Source organism: Pristiophorus japonicus, chromosome 20, assembly GCF_044704955.1.
Source record: "Pristiophorus japonicus isolate sPriJap1 chromosome 20, sPriJap1.hap1, whole genome shotgun sequence".
In the NCBI taxonomy this organism is placed as follows: domain Eukaryota; kingdom Metazoa; phylum Chordata; class Chondrichthyes; family Pristiophoridae; genus Pristiophorus; species Pristiophorus japonicus.
In genome coordinates, this window is record NC_091996.1 from 7,251,703 (window position 1) to 7,270,605 (window position 18,903).

Here is an 18,903-nt window from a genome sequence, read left to right on the forward strand (position 1 = left end):
CAGCGGAGAACAGGATCGGTTTTAGGCGCGATGCCCCACTTGGTTGAATGGCCGACACACGCTGTCAGGGCTCACCTGTCCAAGAGGCTGCTGGATCCCGTGGAATTTGAACCCCAAACCCCAACATCAGCCAGAAGCAGAGGAAGCTGGAAATATCAAACGGTTCGAAGTAAAGGTCCACTTTCTGATCTGTTGGCCCTCCGGTGTAATGACCTGACCAAGCACTGCGCTAGCATTGGGTCGAAGTAACCCTGTTGCGCTTGTGTAAGGAATCAGGAACTGCTGGGCACTGCCAGGCAGCCTCGAATTCCACTCACCACTGCCAACATTGAACCCTAAGGTCATTGATAGCTACAGCCTATGGACGTTTAGGCAGCCACGATGTTTATGAATGGGATTGGAATGTTTCAGCCGGGGCTCAGTGGGCAGCACTCTCGCTCTAAGTCAGAAGGTCGTGGGTTCATAATCCCACCAGGGACTTGAGCACAAAAATCTAGGATGACACTCCCAGTGCGGTGATGAGGGAGTGCTGCACTGTCGGAGGTGCCGTCTTTTGGATGAGATGTTAAACTGAAGCCCTATCCGCTCTCTCAGGTGGATGTAAAAGATCCCATGGCCACTATTTCGAAGAAGAGCAGGGGAGTTATCCCCGGTGTCCTGGCCTATATTTATCCCTCAATCAACATCACTAAAACAGATTATCTGGTCATTATCATACCACGGTCTGTGGGATCTTGCTGTGCAGAAATTGGCAGGCGCGTTTTCCACATTACAACAGTGACTACACTCCAAAAGTACTTCATTGGCTATAAAGTGTTTTGAGACGCTGATGGTTGTGAAAGGCGCTATATAAATCCAAGTCCTTCTTTCTGTCTTTCTCAACCAAAGTTGTCAACTCCCCAAAACTCTCCCATGTTTTTAATGACAAACTTTTTCTGGGCCTAGTAAAAGTGAAAGCCTGTTCCCTAGGTTAAAGATTTCCATCAGTTATAAAGGATTTGGATGGGCTGACAGCATGTGTCAGCGTACAGTGCTGAGCCTGGAACTGTGGAAATCTGCAATACGCAGCAGGACTTGTTGAAATTTTGAGGAATTTATCCACCCAGCCAGTTCAGAACTGAGAAAAAAAAGGAGGAATCGTCTTAAAAGTCGGCAACTGTTGCCTTCCGAATCGTTATTAGACAAGGAGCGATGAACTGCAATCAATGATTAAAGTAAGGGCTGTATGACAACACTGGACTGTTGTTAATGAATTTACCCCAAGGGGTGTCCTAGTGACAGCTCGAGGGTCATGTAGCGTTGTTCCCAACTCTTCAGGATTGGCCTGGACTCTCCAGGAATTGAAGATTAATCTCCGGGCCACTGCTAGGGGAAACACCGGGAGTAAAATCAATCATAAAGGTATTCAAAAAAAAATCTGGATCTTTTTTATTCCCCCTGGAAGACTTTTGTTTATTAGTTATTAAAAATATTGGAGTAAGTGGGAAACGAGGCTGTTTCATAAGAACATAAGAAGAACATAAGAATTAGGAACAGGAGTAGGCCATCTAGCCCCTCGAGCCTGCTCCGCCATTCAACAAGATCATGGCTGATCTGGCCGTGGACTCAGCTCCACTTACACACCCGCTCCCCATAACCCTTAATTCCCTTATTGGTTAAAAATCTATCTATCTGTGACTTGAATATAAGAAGAACTAACAGTCAAAATTAATCCAATCCGGTATCATAAGAAATAGGAGCAGAAGTTGGCCATTCGGCCCCTCGAGCCTGCTCCGCCATTCAATATGATCACGGCTGATCATCGACCTCAACTCCCCGTTCCCGCCCGATCTCCATATCCCTTGATTCTCCTAGACTACCAAAATCTATGGATCTCAGCCTTGAATATACTCAACGATTCAGCATCCACTGCCCTCTGGGGTAGAGAATTCCAAAGACTCATAACTCTCTGAGTGAAGAAATTCCTCCTCATCTCGGTCTTAAATGGCCAGCCCCTTATCCTGAGACTGTGACCCCTGGTTCCAACCTCTCAGCAACTACCCTGTCAATCCCCTTTTGGTATTCGATCGTTTTACAATGGGGCATAAAAACCCAAGGCCTGCATGGATTAACAGGAATGATTACATAGTATTTACAGCACAGAAACAGGCCATTCAACCCAACGGGTCCGTGCCGGTGTTTATGTTCCACACCAGCCTCCTCCCAACCCTCTTCATCTCACCCCATCAGCATATCCTTCTAATCCTTTCTCCTGATCCCATAACGGAGACTGTGCAGGGGTCACATAATTCCTCATCCCTCATTCACATCTCCTCAACTTCTTTCCCCGTTGTCTCCAGTAAAATTGCTACCAACTCCCCTGACCCCTCAAACTCCGGGGTGGAAGAATAGCCAGGGTAAGCCTTCTCTTCATCATGTATTATATTTTTGTGTGGTTAAATGCAGTGCTATTGAAAATATTATATCTAACGTGCAAATTGTAAACACGAGGATACAGAGATAAATGCTTTTTGTCTGGCTGCAGTGAAACAAGTTAATCCTGGGAAGCCTTTGTGTGCAGTGCAGGCCACAAAGCCACAGATGGGTTAGTGATGCTGGGATACGGACAGAGCCATTGAGAAGTGTCAGCCGTGGCTCAGTGGGCAACATTCCTTACTTCTGAATCATAAGGTTGTGGGTTCAGGTCTCACTCCAGAGACTTGAGCACAGAAATCTAGGCTGACACTCCCAGTGCAGTACCGAGGGAGTGCTGCACTGTCGGAGGGGCAGTACTGAGGGAGCTCCGCACTGTCGGAGGGGCAGTACTGAGGGAGCGCCGCACTGTCGGAGGGGCAGTACTGAGGGAGTGCTGCACTGTCGAAGGGGCAGTACCGAGGGAGTGCTGCACTGTCGGAGGGGCAGTACCGAGGGAGTGCTGCACTGTCGGAGGGGCAGTACTGAGGGAGTGCTGCACTGTCGGAGGGGCAGTACCGAGGGAGTGCTGCACTGTCGGAGGGGCAGTACTGAGGGAGTGCTGCACTGTCGGAGGGGCAGTACTGAGGGAGTGCTGCACTGTCGAAGGGGCAGTACCAAGGGAGTGCTGCACTGTCGGAGGGGCAATACCGAGGGAGTGCTGCACTGTCGAAGGGGCAGTACCGAGGGAGTGCTGCACTGTCGGAGGGGCAGTACTGAGGGAGTGCTGCATTATTGGAGGGGTCATACTGAGGGATTGCTGCATTGTCGGAGATCTCATGGAATAATTTCGAAGAAGGGCTGTGGGGAGTTATCCCTGGGGCCAATATTTATCCCTCAATCAACATCACTAAAACAGGTTATCTGGGTCATTATCACACTGCTGTTTGTGGGAGCTTGCTGTGCGCAAATTGGCTGCCGTGTTTCCTACATTACAACAGTGACTGTGCTTCAAAAACGTACTGCATTGGGTTGCGAAGCTCTTCGGGATGTGCTGAGGTGGCAAAAGGCGGTGTCGGAAAGAGAGTCTTTATTTTGTTTTATCGCCATCATTCTCCAGCAGATGTTAGCATCCCATCCCCACACAGCTTGAGTCAGCTGACAGAGCAGCTGAGGGGAGTGCAGGCACCTTCACCCTCCCTTGGCACAGCCAGCACCAGGCAGGTGAGGTGAGCTTGCCAGAGGTTTGCTGTTGGCGATGCTCTGCCATGCACAGTCACTGAGCTACCTGACAACCTGGCGGGCTGATTTCTCACCAAGTCCTCGGGCCCAGTACAAATTATAAAGTGTGTTTGACCCTGGGTATCATTTAGACACAAGAGATTTCTACATCTCGCCAACCCTCAAACACATTCCCAGGACACTTGTGGAGTCAGGACAGGAAAAAAAAAGACCCATAAATGGAAGATTAGTAGCTTACTCACCCTGCTGAATATCACAGGAATGGGACTTTGTCCCAGCTCGGAGGTAGTTCTGACTCTCCAGGGAGTTAGGGCGATGTGATGTCTCCCGGTAGTAAATCTTAAAATACTGGGAGCATGTTTCCCCCTGGGCTGGGGAGTCTCGAATCAGGGTTCACAGTCTCAGGATAAGGGGTCAGCTATTTATCACTGAGATGAGGAGAAATTTCTTCACTCAGAGGGCGGTGAATCTTTGGAATTCTCTACCCCAGAGGGCTGTGGAGGCTCAGTCTTTGAGTATATTCAAGACAGAGATCGAATGATTTTAGAACACCGAGGGAATAAAGGGATATGGGGATAGTGCAGGAAAGTGGAGTTGAGGTAGAAGATCAGCCATGATTTTATTGAATGGCGGAGCAGGCTCGAGGGGCCGTATGGCCGACTCCTAATTCTTATGTTCTTAAAACACTGCATGTTCCACTTAATGTTTGGAACAAGTTATTAGATGTTTGCAATTTGGAATAATTTTGCTTTGGGTTTCATAGTTTATGATCAGCGCAGGGACCCACATATTAACAATTCATCACAGCAACTAAATAAGCCATTATGGCACCAATTTTCTTTCTCTCTCCCTTTAGAATAATTCTGTGAAGCTGTTCAGCTCCTTTGATGCCTTGATTTCAGAATTAGCCCTCAAATTCTGGGTTTGATTTCCCTCACTTTAAAAAAAATAATGAGCTGAAAAACAAAATTAAAAAAGGCCTGATGGGAAGATTGCTAACGGGAGCCAATATTCTCTGTCTGTTCTCAATGATGTGTCTTAAGTGAATTGGAGTGTGAGTATGAGTGGGATGTGTGTGTACTGCAGTGGGAAGGAGTGAGATTTTATTTGTTTTTATGTATTTATCGGTACCTGCTACATTATGATAAAGATTTAAAAAACATGGATTAAAAGAAGATGCAATAACATTCATTTACACCCATTTTGTTAGCGTCTGGGGGTTTATTTGAGTGTTTGTGTGTCAGCTGTGCCTCAGTGGGGAGCACTTTCGCCTCGGAACAACAAAAATAACGAAAGGTCATCGACCCGAAACATTAACTCTGTTTCTCGCCACAAATGCTGCCTGACCCGCTGAGATTTCCAGCATTTTCTGTTTTTATTCCAGATTCCAGCATCCGCAGCATTTTGCTTTTGTACTCTCGCCTCTGAGTCACATTGTTGTAGGTTCAGGTCCCACTCCAGGTACTTGAGCACAAAATGAAATCTAGGCCGACACTCCCAGTGCAGTGCTGAGGGAGTGCTGCAATGTCGGAGGTGCCGTCTTTCGGATGAGACGTTTTGGATAAACCGAAGTCCCTTCTGTTCTCTCAGGTGGACGTAAAAGATCCCGTGGCACTGTTTTTTGAAAAAGAGCAGGGGGAGTTATCCCCGGTGTCCTGGGCCAATATTTATCCCTCAATCAACACAACAAAAGGAATAGATTATCTGGTCATTAATCACATGCTGTTTCTGGGAGCTTGCTGTGCACAAGTTGGCTGCTGCGTTTCCGACATTAAACAGTGACTAGAGGAAGCTGGATTAGCACATGAGGGAGAAAGGAATAGAAGGATATGCTGACAGGGTGAGATGAAGATGGGTGGGAGGAGGCTCGTGTGGAGCATAAAAACCAGCATGGAGCTGTTGGGCCGAATGGCCTGTTTCTGTGCTGTACACTCTAGCAATTCTATTTATTTTACAATAACCGAAAATAAGTATGTGAGAAAATTTCTTACAAACTTCTTTCCAAACCTTTTCAGTGGTAATGTACACCACTACTGCACAGAAAGGGATTGATGTCAGAACAATGAGCTCAAGAGCTCATAATGTATAAATACCCCTCATCAACAATTTCAGAAAATTGAAATTTACATGAAATCATTCACGAGCAGTGTGCAAAGTTCAAGTGTTTTCTCTCAGAGGGTTGTAAATCTGTGGAATTCTCTACCCCAGAGAGCTGTGGAGGCTGGGTCATTGAATATATTTAAGGTGGAGACAGACCGATTTTTGAACGATAAGGGAATAAAGGGTTATGGGGAGCGGGCGGGGAAGTGGAGCTGAGTCCATGATCAGATCAGCCATGATCTTATTAAATGACGGAGCAGGCTCGAGGGGCTAAATGGCCGACTCCTGCTCCTATTTCTTATGTTCTGTAATGTAGAATATGGAAGTAATGGAACCTTTGGGGACTGGTGAACACACGCTTACAGTTAAAGGCTACACAGAAATCAGGAGCAGGGGAATGATTCGAGTTTGAAGTAGGTGCACTTCAAAGGAATGAAGGCTGAACTAGAAAAGCAATGAACTGGGAAAATATCTCAAGTTGTCATGCTAAATATTCAAGTCATATATGTACCAAAGTGAAAAAAGGACAAGTTCGGTAATTAGGCCCAAAATGACTGAATAAATTCAATTAAAAATGATAAAGGTACATCCCCTGCAATGCCAACTGCATCAATCTGGCCTGCAGTCCCGCACTCGCAGTGTGCACTGGGGATAATGAAGGGGGCTCCAGAAGCTGTAACTCCTCAAATCAATCATTCATTCAGGGCGCGCCACATCCTGCAACCTTCGAGTGAGCCTCCCATCTCACACTTGCCCATCAAACCTTTCGACGCCCAGTGCCTCGGGCTGATGAAATGTTCCTTTTTCACCTCTGCAGTTATCTTGGAGACTCCCATGGCCAGCTTTATCGCCTTGCCAATTCACATGCATTGCCTCAAACCCGCCACTTGTCTGAGTGCAATGGGCCTGGTCTTGCTAAATCGATTGGCTGCCAGTACTGCAAATGGTCAGTATTTTAACGATTTGCAGTAATTATATAAAGACTTGCATTTCGGGTCATTTATCTCATTGCTGTTTGTGGGAGCTTGCTGTGCACAAATTGTTGCCATGTTTCCAATATTACAAGGAATAGTTCGACGACAGAGGATGGGATGACCTTGGATCTAGCCTGGAGGCGATGAAGGTTGAACAGGTTTCCACTCCAGCGGGGAGCTTGTTGAGCGTGAGACGGAGCATTGCAACGAGGAAGATCGAGAAGAGGGTTGGCGCGATGACGCAGCTCTGCTTGACCCCGGTCCGGACCTGGATTGGGTCTGTGATGGATCCATTAGTCAGGATCATGGCTTGCATGTCATAGAAACATAGAAAGTAGGTGCAGGAGTAGGCCATTCGGCCCTTCGAGCCTGCACCACCATTCAATATGATCATGGCTGATCATGCAACTTCAGTACCCCACTCCTGCTTTTTCTCCATACCCCTTGATCCCTTTTATCCATAGGGATCACATCTAACTCCCTTTTGAATATATCTAACGAACTGGCCTCAACAACTTTCTGTGGTAGAGAATTCTACAGGTTCACAATTCTCTGAGTGAAGCAGCTTCTCCTCATCTTGGTCCTAAATGGCTTACCCCTTTATCCTTAGACTGTGACCCCTAGTTCTGGACTTCCCCAACATCGGGAACATTCTTCCTGCATCTAACCTGTCCAACCCTGTCAGAATTGTATATGTTTCTATGAGATCCCCTCTCATTTTCTAAATTCCAGTGAATCTAAGCCTAGTCGATCCAGTCTTTCTTCATATGTCAGTCCTGCCATCCCGGGAATCAGTCTGGTGAACCTTTGCTGCACTCCCTCTATAGCAAGAATGTCCTTCCTCAGATTAGGAGACCAAAACTGCACACAATACTCAAGGTGTGGTCTCACCAAGGCCCTGTACAACTGCAATAAGACCTCCCTGCTCCTATACTCAAATTCCCTCACTATGAAGGCCAGCATGCCATTTGCCTTCTTTACTGCCTGCTGTACCTGCATGCCTACCTTCAATGACTGATGTACCATGACACCCAGGTCTCATAGCATCTCCCCTTTTACTAATGTCACCATTCAAATAATAATCTGCCTTCCTGTTTTTGCAACCAAAGTGGATAACCTCACACTTATCCACATTGTACTGCATCTGCCATGCATTTGCCCATACACCTAACCTGTCCAAGTCCCCCTGCAGCCTCCTAGCAGCTCACACTATCACCCAGTTTAGTGTCATCTGCAAACTTGGAGAAATTACATTCAATTCCTTCATCTAAATCATTAATGTATATTGTAAATAGCTGGGATCCCAGCACTGAACCCTGCGGTACCCCACTAGTCACTGCCTGCCATTCTGAAAAGGACCCATTTATTCCCACTCTGTTTCCTGTCTGCCAACCAGTTCTCTATCCACATCAATACATTACCCCCAATTTTGCACACTAATCTCTTGTGTGGGACCTTGTCAAAAGCCTTTTGAAAGTCCAAATACACCACATCCACTGGTTCTCCCTTATCCACTCTACTAGTTACATCCTCAAAAAATCCTAGAAGATTTGTCAAGCATGATTTTCCTTTCATAAATCCATGCTGACTTGGACCGATCCTGTTACTACTTTCCAAATGCGCTGCTATTACGTCTTTAATAATTGATTCCAACATTTTCCCCACTACTGATGTCAGGCTAACTGATCTATAATTGCGTGTTTTCTCTCTCCCTCCTTTTTTAAAAAGTGGGGTTACATTCGCTACCCTCCAAACCATAGGAACTGAACATGAGTCTATAGAATGTTGGAAAATGCATCCACTATTTCTAGGGCCACTTCCTTAAGTACTCTGGGATGCAGACTATCAAGCCCTGGGGATTTATCAGCCTTCAGTCCCTTCAATTTCCCTAACACCATTTTCTGACTAATAAGGATTTCCCTCAGTTCCTCCTTCTCGCTAGACCCTCGGTCCCCTAGTATTTTCGGGAGGTTATTCATGTCTTCCTTAGTGAAGCATCGAAGCACTGACCACACTTGACTAGCTCAGCTGGGCAGGCCACATGTGTTGGGCATGCAGACAAAGACTCCCAAAGCAAGCGCTCTACTCGGAACTCCTACACAGCAAGCGATCCCCAAGTGGGCAGAGGAAATGTTTCAAGGACACCCTCAAAGTCTCCTTGATAAAGTGCAACATCTCCATCGACACCTGGGAGTCCCTGGCCAAAGACTACCCCAAGTGGAGGAAGAGCATCCGGGAGGGCGCTGAACACCTCGAGTCTCGTCGCCGAGAGCATGCAGAAAGTTAGCGCAGGCAGTGGAAGGAGCATGTGGCAAACCAGACTCCCCACCCACCCTTTCCTTCAACCACTGTCTGTCCCACCTGTGACTGTAATTCCCGTATTGGACTGTACAGTCACCTGAGAACTCACTTTTAGAGTGGAAGCAAGTCTTCCTCGATTTCGAGGGACTGCCTATGGTGATGATGGTTACAAGGGAATATTGTAGTTGTTTTGATATAATTTTACAGTTTCCATACAAGGCTGCACCTATTGCGTATCTTCCTCGAGCAGTGAGCAGGGGCAGGCGAGGCTGTGGGTTTCCCCATACTCTCCTTCCCCACCCCTCATGGTGCATCGGAAAAGGTAAGCTGGCGTTAAAAAGCTCTGGCCTTGATTTAAAAAAATAGAAAGGGGAAAAGATAAGAGAGAAAGAGGAAAAGGAAAAGAAAGAGGAAGAGAGAGAGAGAGAGAGAGAGAAAGAGAAACAAAAGAGGAAAGAGGAAAGAGGAAAAGAGTGGAAAGGAGCGAAAGGAGAAAAAGAGGAAAAGAAAGAAAAAAATGTAAACGATAAAGGAAGAAAAAGACTTGCATTTCTATAGCGCCTTTCACCTCAGGATGTCCCAAAACGCTTTACAGTCAGTGAAGTACTTTGTGAAGTGTAGCCACTGTTGTAATGTAGGAAATATGAATGAAAGATCAGATTGCCTCAAAAAAAGGTTGTGGGAACTGTGACCTTGCCCCCTCCCGCCTCACCCATCCCCATCGGTCATCAGTAAACCTTAGTGCCGAGGCTGAAAGCACAGCTGCGAGATCAGTAAATACGGAGTTTGATTAGAGTTTCAATATTTAGGCTATCTTGAAACAACTGGTCGAGTTTTCATCCAAGGGAGTCACGTGGCATCCACTTAACTTCAACTCGATTAAATCTTAGAGCAAAATATCACCATCAGTCTGGGCCATTCAATCACTTGCACCACATTCAGCTATATATTTCAATCTCTGCACAGTTATTACCGCTTGAACTCTCTGCACAATGGACTCCAAGGAATTACTACTGGGATCAGGGATTGATTTTGGCTTGGGTTGGGGGGTGTGGGGGGGGCGCAGGTGGAAACAATAGTAGTTTTTCCATAAATTTATGAAACAGAAGGATGCACTGTTGAAGGGAGATGATAAAGGTGGGAGGAGGCTGGTGTGGAGCATAAACACAGGCACGGATCAGTTGGGCCGAATGGCCTGTTTCTGTGCTGTACGTTCTATGCAAACTGGAATCATTTCAAAAATTTGCAATTGAAATTATATGCTTGATTGGCACCCTATCCACCACTTTAAACATTCACTCCCTTCACCACCGGCGCACCGTGGCTGCAGTGTGCACCATCTACAAGATGCACTGCAGCAACTCGCCAAGACTTCTTTGGCAGCACCTCTCAAATCCGCAACCTCGAAGGACAAGGGCAGCAGGCGCATTGGGAACACCATCGCCTCCAAGTCGCACACCATCCTGACTTGGAAATATATCGGCCATTCCTTCGCTGGGTCACAATCCTGGAACTCCCTCCCTAACAGCACTGTGGGAGCACCTTCACCACACGGACTGCAGCGGTTCAAGGCGGCGGCTCACCACCACTTCTCAAGGGGCAATTAGGGAAGGGCAATAAATGCCAGCCTTGCCAGCGACGCCCACATCCCGGGAATTAATTTAAAAAAAGACACACAATTAGATCATGAGTGATAGCCGATGTATAGTGAGCGTCTATATTCCTGAATGGTACACCAACATTTCATTTTTGCACTCTGACTGCTGTCACTGTCACCCGCTCCCCCACTCCACCCCACACACCCACTGGCTGCCTGTAGCCATGGAATTATGGTCTCCTTTCTGAGACATAAACATCACTTCTATTTGCAATCGTGAAGTGGTCTCCTTTCAAGGGACATAAAGGGGAAATCGAGTCCAGTTAACTAACTGTGACATTGCAACAGCAACAGGCTGGAGCAATATGTGTGAGAGCGAGAGTCTGCGGGAATGGAGCCTGGTATAGGAATGCTTTATTATTCTTTGAAGTTCATTCACTATGCATAGTACAGCAGTAACAGGCAGCAAATACACCCAAGTTGAGTTGAAGAGGTTGATACACGTCGACGGACATTACAAACCAGGATGTGAACACACGACCAGGATCTCGCACTATACATTTACACAGGGGGAGTGAACAGTTGTACTCGACACATAGGAGGATGAAAACTGCAATAGATTTCCAATGCCCTTCTTAAAAGTGTTCAATTTCATTAATTTGCACAATGCAAACCACCCCTAAAGAAAACTACTACCTCAAAAATAAAGTTATAAAAGAGAATTACAGTGTAAAATTGACTTTTATCCCATTCCGGATTGGTAACCATGGATTTTTTAAATACAATTACCCCTGAAATTTCTCGTAACTAGGCGAGTGAGCTAAATATGTTTGACCAATGACAACAGGGTTGGCCGTTGAAAGGCAGTGTACAGTAATCACTACCTGCCCTCCGCAATGTCCAAACATACAAGTTTCCGTTTCTCAGCATCCTATAAGCACCTGCCCTGTCACCTGTCTAGAAGCATTGTGCAGCCTGCAAAGCTCTTGCGAAAATTCACAATAATCCAAGCCCTTGGGTTTAATCGACGAGTGAAGATTTCTTCCCACAGCCCTTAAAAAATCCACCTTTAAAATAAAAAAAAATCTTCAAAGTTCAATATGCATGCACACATCTGGAAGGGTAATCTCACACTCGTCTCAGTATTTACCTTCTCCTTTCTTTCACCGGCTCCAGATTTCCAATCAAGCTGAAGCCCCCTTTGAGGGAAATAGTGGGACAGGGTGACTGCTGCCAACGACCGGAAGATGCGCAGAAGCGATGTTTTGCCCCGAGAGTCGCGAAGCGAACCATTGACTGCGCATTCGCAACGTCTTCCGGTTCGTTGGCAGCAGTCGCGTCCTTCGTGGAATCCCGCGGGCTGGTTTAAAAAGGACTCTTCAGTGTACGGATTGCAGAAAGCCTTTCTAACCCACTGTGTGACCGCTAGGCTCAGTAAAACCCGCTCCCAGGGAACTCTGCCATTTCATTGTAAATTACATCAGGCTTTTCTAAGCACATGGTTCAAACGGTTTTGCCGCAACCTAACATTGCAATACATTGATCAGAGACGTTTTTAAAAACGGTAACAAAACTATATAACATAAACATCGTAAACCGTTTGCACAATTTTTTTTCTTAAGCATTCTGGTGCAACCGAGGTCGCCAAAAAAAAATCTTAAATAATGTTTGAGATGACATTGGGAATGAATGGAACGAAATCGGTGAATGTGAACGTGGTGTTTTTGTCCTTCTGGCGGATGTTCTGCGACGGGACGTTAGTTCAGCAGCTCCAGGTAAGTGACGGGAACTTTCCCTTTCTTGTTACCCTTTTCGCCCATCAGCCAATCGGAATCCATTCCTGGCAGGCTGTACACCGTGATCAGCTGCACAGCCAAACATCGACCAAAAAAAAAGAAAAAAGTTAGATCGATCTATTCATAGATTAAAAAGCTTACATCTCTGCACCAATGCACGGACTCCCCTCCACCTGAGGAAATAGTTTCATAAGAACATAAGAAATCGGAGGAGTTGGCCATACGGCCCCTCGAGCCTGCTCCGCCATTCAATACGATCATGGCTGATCCGATCATGGACTCAGGTCCACTTTCCTGCCAGGTCACCATAACCCCTTAATCCCTTATTGGTTAAAAAAAAACTGTATCTCAGTCTTAAATATATTCAATGTCCCGGCTTCCACAGCTCTCTGAGGCAGAGAATTCCATAGATTTACAACCCTCTGAGAAGAAATTACTCCTCATCTCAGTTTTAAATGGGCGGCCCCTTATTTCTCTCAATCCACCCATCAACTCCTTTAATCATCTTAAACATCTCAATGAGATCACCCCTTAATCATCTATACTTGAGGGAATACAGGGCTAGTCTGTGCAACCTGTCCTCATAATTTAACCCTTTTAAACCCAGGGGCGTTGCACACCAGATGCAGCTCTTCCAGGCAGTGCTGCTCAGCGCCGTCGCAAAACCGGACCAGAGAATCGCTGCGGGGCGCTGGAGGCTGACCGTCCAACCCAGAACCCCTCACCGCCGCTCCGGGGCAAAAAACAAAGCGAAGAGCCGAAAATCCGCCCCCTTATAGCTTCGATGTAAAAGCCCAAGGCCCACCGGTTTGAAGGCACGAGGACCACCAGTTGAAAGAATCCAATCGACGTTGGATGGCAGTGAACCTCCGCAGACCGCACGAAAGGCACTAACCTCGTCAGCGAGGAGCTCAAGCTCACTGGAGTCGGCCGGGTCATAATCGTAGAGAACGCGAGCCCGTCTTGTCCCGGTGGAAGGAGGGCTAATTTCAGTGAACGGCACCGAGGAGGTGGGAGGGTTGCACGGCCCTGCCAACACTGGGACTACAGGAAGGGTAGCGGCAGACGGGGAAACACCACCCGGCGGAGCCTGCGTGTTTGCGTTGCCCACGAACGCACTGGGGAACCTGAAATAAGCCAAGAGGGCACGTCAGCCATTTCACTTCTCTCAGAGCTGCAGGTTACACCGCTCCAGCCACGAGTGCAAAGGTATTTTGATAACTAAAACCCAAAACAATCATTGGCAGAATGCTTTAGTATCTGGATATACATCACTGTGGAGTCACGGGGTCTCTGGACCAGTCACACAGCAAGGTTTGATCACCACTGGGCTGCTAAGGAGGGTGAAGAAAGACTTGCATTTATATAGAACCTTTCACGACCACTGGACGTCCCAAAGCGCTTTACAGCCAATGAAGTACTATTTGAAATGTAGTCACTGTTGTAATGTAGGAAACACGGCAGCCAATTTGCGCACAGCAAATTCCCACAAACAGCGAGGTGATAATGACCAGATAATCTGTTTTAGTGATGTTGATTAAAGGATAAATATTGGCCAGGACACCGGGGAGAACTCCCCTGCTCATCTTCAACATAGTGCCATGGGATCTTTTACGTCCACCTGAGAGAGCAGTTGGGGCCTCAGTCTCATCCGAAAGACGGCGCCTCCGACAGTGCAGCACTCCTTCAGCCTAGATCTCTCTGCTCAAGTCTCTGGAGTGGGACTGTCGAGGAAGAACCAATCTGCTTTTCTTTCTCCTCCCATTGCACAGAGACACACATGCAAAGATACATCCTTTCATCAAGGCAGAGGACACTTGACACAGTTTATAGAAAGAAAGTGGTTCTTAGAATTAAAAACATAATTTTCTTTCACTATCTCTATCTTGGGCAAGCTATAACTGTCAGCTGTGGCTCAGTGGGTAGCACCCCTGCCTCCGAGCCATTGTGGGTTCAAGCCCCACTCCAGAGCACAAAATCTAGGCTGTCACTCCAGTTCAGTGTTAAGGGAGAGCTGCACTGTTGGTGGTGTAGTCTTTCTGATGAAACGTTAAACCGAGGCCCCGTCTGCTCTCTCAGGTGGACGTAAAAGATCCCATAGCACTATTTTGAAGAACAGCAGGGGAGTTATCCCCAGTGTCCTGGGGCCAATATTTATCACTCAACCAACATCAATAAAAAACAGATTATCTGGTCATGATCACATTGCTGTTTGTGGGAGCTTGCTCTGCGTAAATTGGCTGCTGCGTTTACAACCATGACTACACTTCAAAAATACTTCATTGGCTGTTAAGCAATTTTGACGTTATGAGGTGGTGAAAGGCGCTATAGAAATGCAAGTCTTTCTTTTTCTCTGAGCTCACTAGGAGGTCCAATTTCACAATTATTGCCTCATTTGAGTTTGCTCGTGGGACCATCCCCAGAGAGCAGGCCTGGACAAGTCACTCATTAAGTTAGTTACACACAAGTGGCCGCAAGATACAGGTCATGGAGATTCATTTTGTAAAACATCTTCTCACTGACAACGCAAGCACTGGAAACACATGTGCCAACTGATCAGGAGCATTAACCTTCGACCATGTCAATATATAAAGTGTGATGTTGATAACCATCGATGCCAAATGGGACACTGGGTGCATGAATGAAAGGTGGGGAAGGCATCACATCGACCTGTTAAGAAGGGAATCAGGTCCTGCTCAAATTCCAGGATGGAATGAATTCCCTCTTTTGGGAATAACAAAAAGATTTTCTTCTCCAATGCTCAGTTGGGTTTAAACCCAATCCCTTTACGTTACACAGGAACAGGAGTGGGCCATTCAGCCCCTCGAGCCTGTTCCGCTATTCAATTAGATCATGGCTGATGTGTACCTCAACTCCAGATAGCCTTCCATATCCCTTACCCAATAAAAATCTATCAATCTCGGTTTGGAAATTTTCAATTGACTCCCAGCCTTTTTGGGGGAGACAGTTCCAGATTTCCAGCACCCTTTGTGTGAAGAAGTGCTTCCTGACATCACCCCTGAACAGCCTGGCTCTAATTTTAAGGTTATGCCCCTTGTTCTGGACTTCCCCCACCAGAGGAAACATTTCTCTCGATCCATCCTATCAACACCTTTAATCATCTTAAACACCTTGATTAGATCACCCCTTAGTCCTCTACATTCGAGGGAATACAAGCCCAGTCTCTGCAACCTGTCCTCATAATTTAACCCTTTTAGCCCCGGTATCATTCTGGTGAATCTGCGGTGTTCCCCCTCCGAGACCGATATATCCTTCCTGAGGGGCGGGGCCCAGAACTGAACACAGTTACTGCAGGGCGGGGTCTGACCCGAGCTTTATATAAACTACAACATAACTTGCTCCCCTTTGTATTCCAGCCCCCTTGAGATTAAGGCCAACATCCCATTTTTAATTAATTTTCATACCTGTCCACTACCTTTTGTAAACGGACCCCTCAATCTCTCGGCTCCTCCACATTCCGAGCTTCTCACCATTTAGAAAATACTCTGATCAATCTTAGGTCCAAAGTGGATGACCTCACACGTGTCCACAGTGAACTCCGTCTGCCACAGTTTCGCCCATTGACTTAACCTATCGATGTCCCTTTGTGGCTCATAATACCCAACTCCAACTGCACGTGACAAAGATTTTGTTTCATACAGCACCTCTAATTCTGACCTTTTGAGCATCCCTGATTATAATCACTCAACCATCGGTGGCCGTGCCTTCTGTTGCCTGGGCCCCAAGCTCTGGAACTCCCTGCCTAAACCTCTCCATCTCTCCTTCCTTCTTTAAGACACTCCTTAAAACATAGCTCTTTGACCAAGCTTTTGGTCACCTGCGCTAATTTCTTCTTGTGTGGCTTGGTGTCAAATTTTGTTTTGTCTTATAAACACTCCCGTGAAGCACCTTGGGATGTTTTACTATGGTAAAGGCGCTATATAAATGCAAGTTGTTGTTGATATCCCTTTAAAGTCAACATAAACAGGAGTTTTGAACAGATGAAGCATTCACACCATAAGCCCACGATTTATACTTACATTTCTCCATTGGAGCTGAAAGCATGGAATGAAAATCATAATGTGGTTATAATATAAAGATATTTAAGGAACAGTCTCCCTTTAATAGGACACGCAGCTGGACATTGTGAATCCACAATACTCGCGCAGCACCAGAGGATCGAACCGGCCGCTGTCCCGCCGCACTTTAAGCTCAATCTTCCAGCAAGTTCCCTCTTCAACCCATTTCGTTGGCTCAGGATTACAAAGATTTTCCGTAAACTATCGTGTTTTTTTAGTCACCGGAATCATTCTCACCCTTCAAATCTGTGTTACACAAATAGAGAGAGGGAGAGAGAGACAGACAGACACAACGAGCTGGAGAGAGTGAAAGAGGAGAGAGAGACAGAGGCACAGACTAAGAGAGAATGTGAGAGAGAAAGAGGAGGTAGAGAGGGGGAGAGATTCAGAGAGAGAGAGGGAGGAGAGGGGAGAGTGGGGAGAGAAAGAGAGAGACAGAGGCACAGAAAGGGAGAGATAGACAGACAGAGGGAGAGAGGGAGAGAGGGGGAGAGGGAGAGAGGGAGAGAGGAAGAGAGGGGGACGAGGGAGAGAAACACAGAGACAGAGAGATTCAGAGAGGGAGAGATTCAGAGAGAGAGCCACTCACTTATTTTGAATGTGCTGATTACTTATGGGCCAATTACCAAAGATGAAAATACTTGTTGCTCCAATCACTGGTTATTTAGTGTGGTATAACAATTTCTATTCATTAATTGCCATGGATGCTGTTCACTGTATCACAGTTTGTAAGCAGCACTCTACACGCGGTGTCCACCGGTGTATGCTCGCGGCCTTCCGCAGTAGGTGGGCGCCGGAGGGACTGGAGTGCATCGTCACCCCCGGCAACCAAATTTTAATTTGATTTTATATGTTTTAAAGTTTAATTTGTTTTAACTGCCGGTTTTAGTGTCTCCCTCCCCTTTTATAGGGGGCACTTGTAATAATTTATGCTTTTAAAACCCCAAAAAAACACAGAAGAAAAAAGGAAAAAAGGGCAGTCGACAAGTGTTTGGAGCGTCCCCCAAATCGGTGGGGCACTTGAATTAATGTTTATTTTGTTTACTCCGAAAGAGTTGCAAGCAGCACTCTTTCTTAACCAGAGGGCACAGATTTAAGGCGAGTGTTGAAAGAACCAGAGATGACACGAGGAAAAACCTTTTTACGCAATGAGTGATTGGGATCTGGAATGCACTGCCTGATAGGGTGGTAGGTACAGTCAATAGTCGCCTTGAAAAGGGAATTGGATAAATACTTAAAGGAGAACAAACTGCAGGGATAAGGGGAAAGAGCGGGGAAGTGGGACTAACTGGGTTGCTCTTTGAAAGAGCCGGCGCAGACTCGATGGGCCGAATGCCTCCGGTGCTGTACTAGTCTATGATTCATTCACAGGATAGTTGTCATGCTGTCGCTGGCAAGGCTGGCATTTATTACCCATCCCCTGGTTGCCTGTTGGTGCAACTGAGTGTCTTGTGAGGCCACTTCAGGAGGGCAGTTAAGAGTCAATCGCGTTGGTGTGAGACTGGAGTCACACAGAGGCCAGACCGGGTAAGGGCGGCAGATTTCCTTCCCTAAAAGGACATTAGTGAACCAGATGGGTTTTTTACGACAATCCGGCAGTTTCGCGGTCACCATTACTGACGCTAGGGGATCGAAATTGGGTTTTGTACGGTGTCCGTTACCGTGTGTGGCCGGCGACTAATGGGCAGCAAAGTCCGACCGTTGTCAGTAAGCGGCGTCATCGCCTTGACCTAGATTCTGTCGGCTCTTTGGTGACGTCATCCAGCGTGTAACAACGCCTCTTGGACGCCTCTGTCGCGACATCTGCTTTGTTCGGCTGCCGTACAGCCAGGAAAAAGTTGTCGGAAAAGAGTGGATCTCGGGCGGAATCGCCCAGAAAGGAAAGTAAGTTTTCCTTTTTATTTATTTCTGCATGTTTTCATTAGTTTTTAAAGAGGGGGGGGGGGAGGAAGTGTGTGTGTGTATCGGAGAAGTTTTAGTTCTTTATTTTTTTCTTCCCGTTTTTTTCCTAGCCTCCCGTCGGGAAATTCTGTCGGCCTCCTGAGCTCCTGCCCGAGGGAGAGTGTGCAATGCCACTTTTTAGTGCTGCTCTCTCCTCTTTGGGCGTGAAAACTGAATTTAGGACTTTGAGGCTGTGCTTAACGACCGGCGGTAAAATCAGCATACAGCTAGTGACATCGCCTCAAAAACAGCACGACCCAATTTCCACCCCGAGCTTTTTATTCCAGATTTATTTAATTCATTGAATTAAAATTTTCCAGCTGATGTTGTGGGATTTGAACTCATATCTCTGGATCATTAGTCCAGGAATACTAGACCAGTATCCACTAACCACGGTACCCCATACATAGTACCCCATTTCCTATGTTCCATACAAGACAATGCAGGGTCTCCGAGACCAAATCTTTGCAAACACCACCTGT

At 46.5% G+C, this 18,903-nt stretch overlaps 1 protein-coding gene across 3 annotated transcripts in view; it reads right to left on the reverse strand.

The window, feature by feature from the left end:
- Positions 1–11,008: 11,008 nt before the first annotated feature.
- Positions 11,009–18,903, reverse strand: part of sh3glb2b (SH3-domain GRB2-like endophilin B2b) — a 128,957-nt gene continuing 121,062 nt past the window's right edge. For all 3 annotated transcript variants that reach the window (XM_070863720.1, XM_070863719.1, XM_070863718.1), the window contains 2 exons: positions 13,297–13,528; positions 11,009–12,470 (listed from right to left, as the gene is read on the reverse strand). In XM_070863720.1, the coding sequence (XP_070719821.1) occupies positions 12,363–12,470; positions 13,297–13,528 (340 nt within the window). In that variant the 3' untranslated portion in view covers positions 11,009–12,362. The remainder of the gene's footprint in view (positions 12,471–13,296; positions 13,529–18,903) is intronic.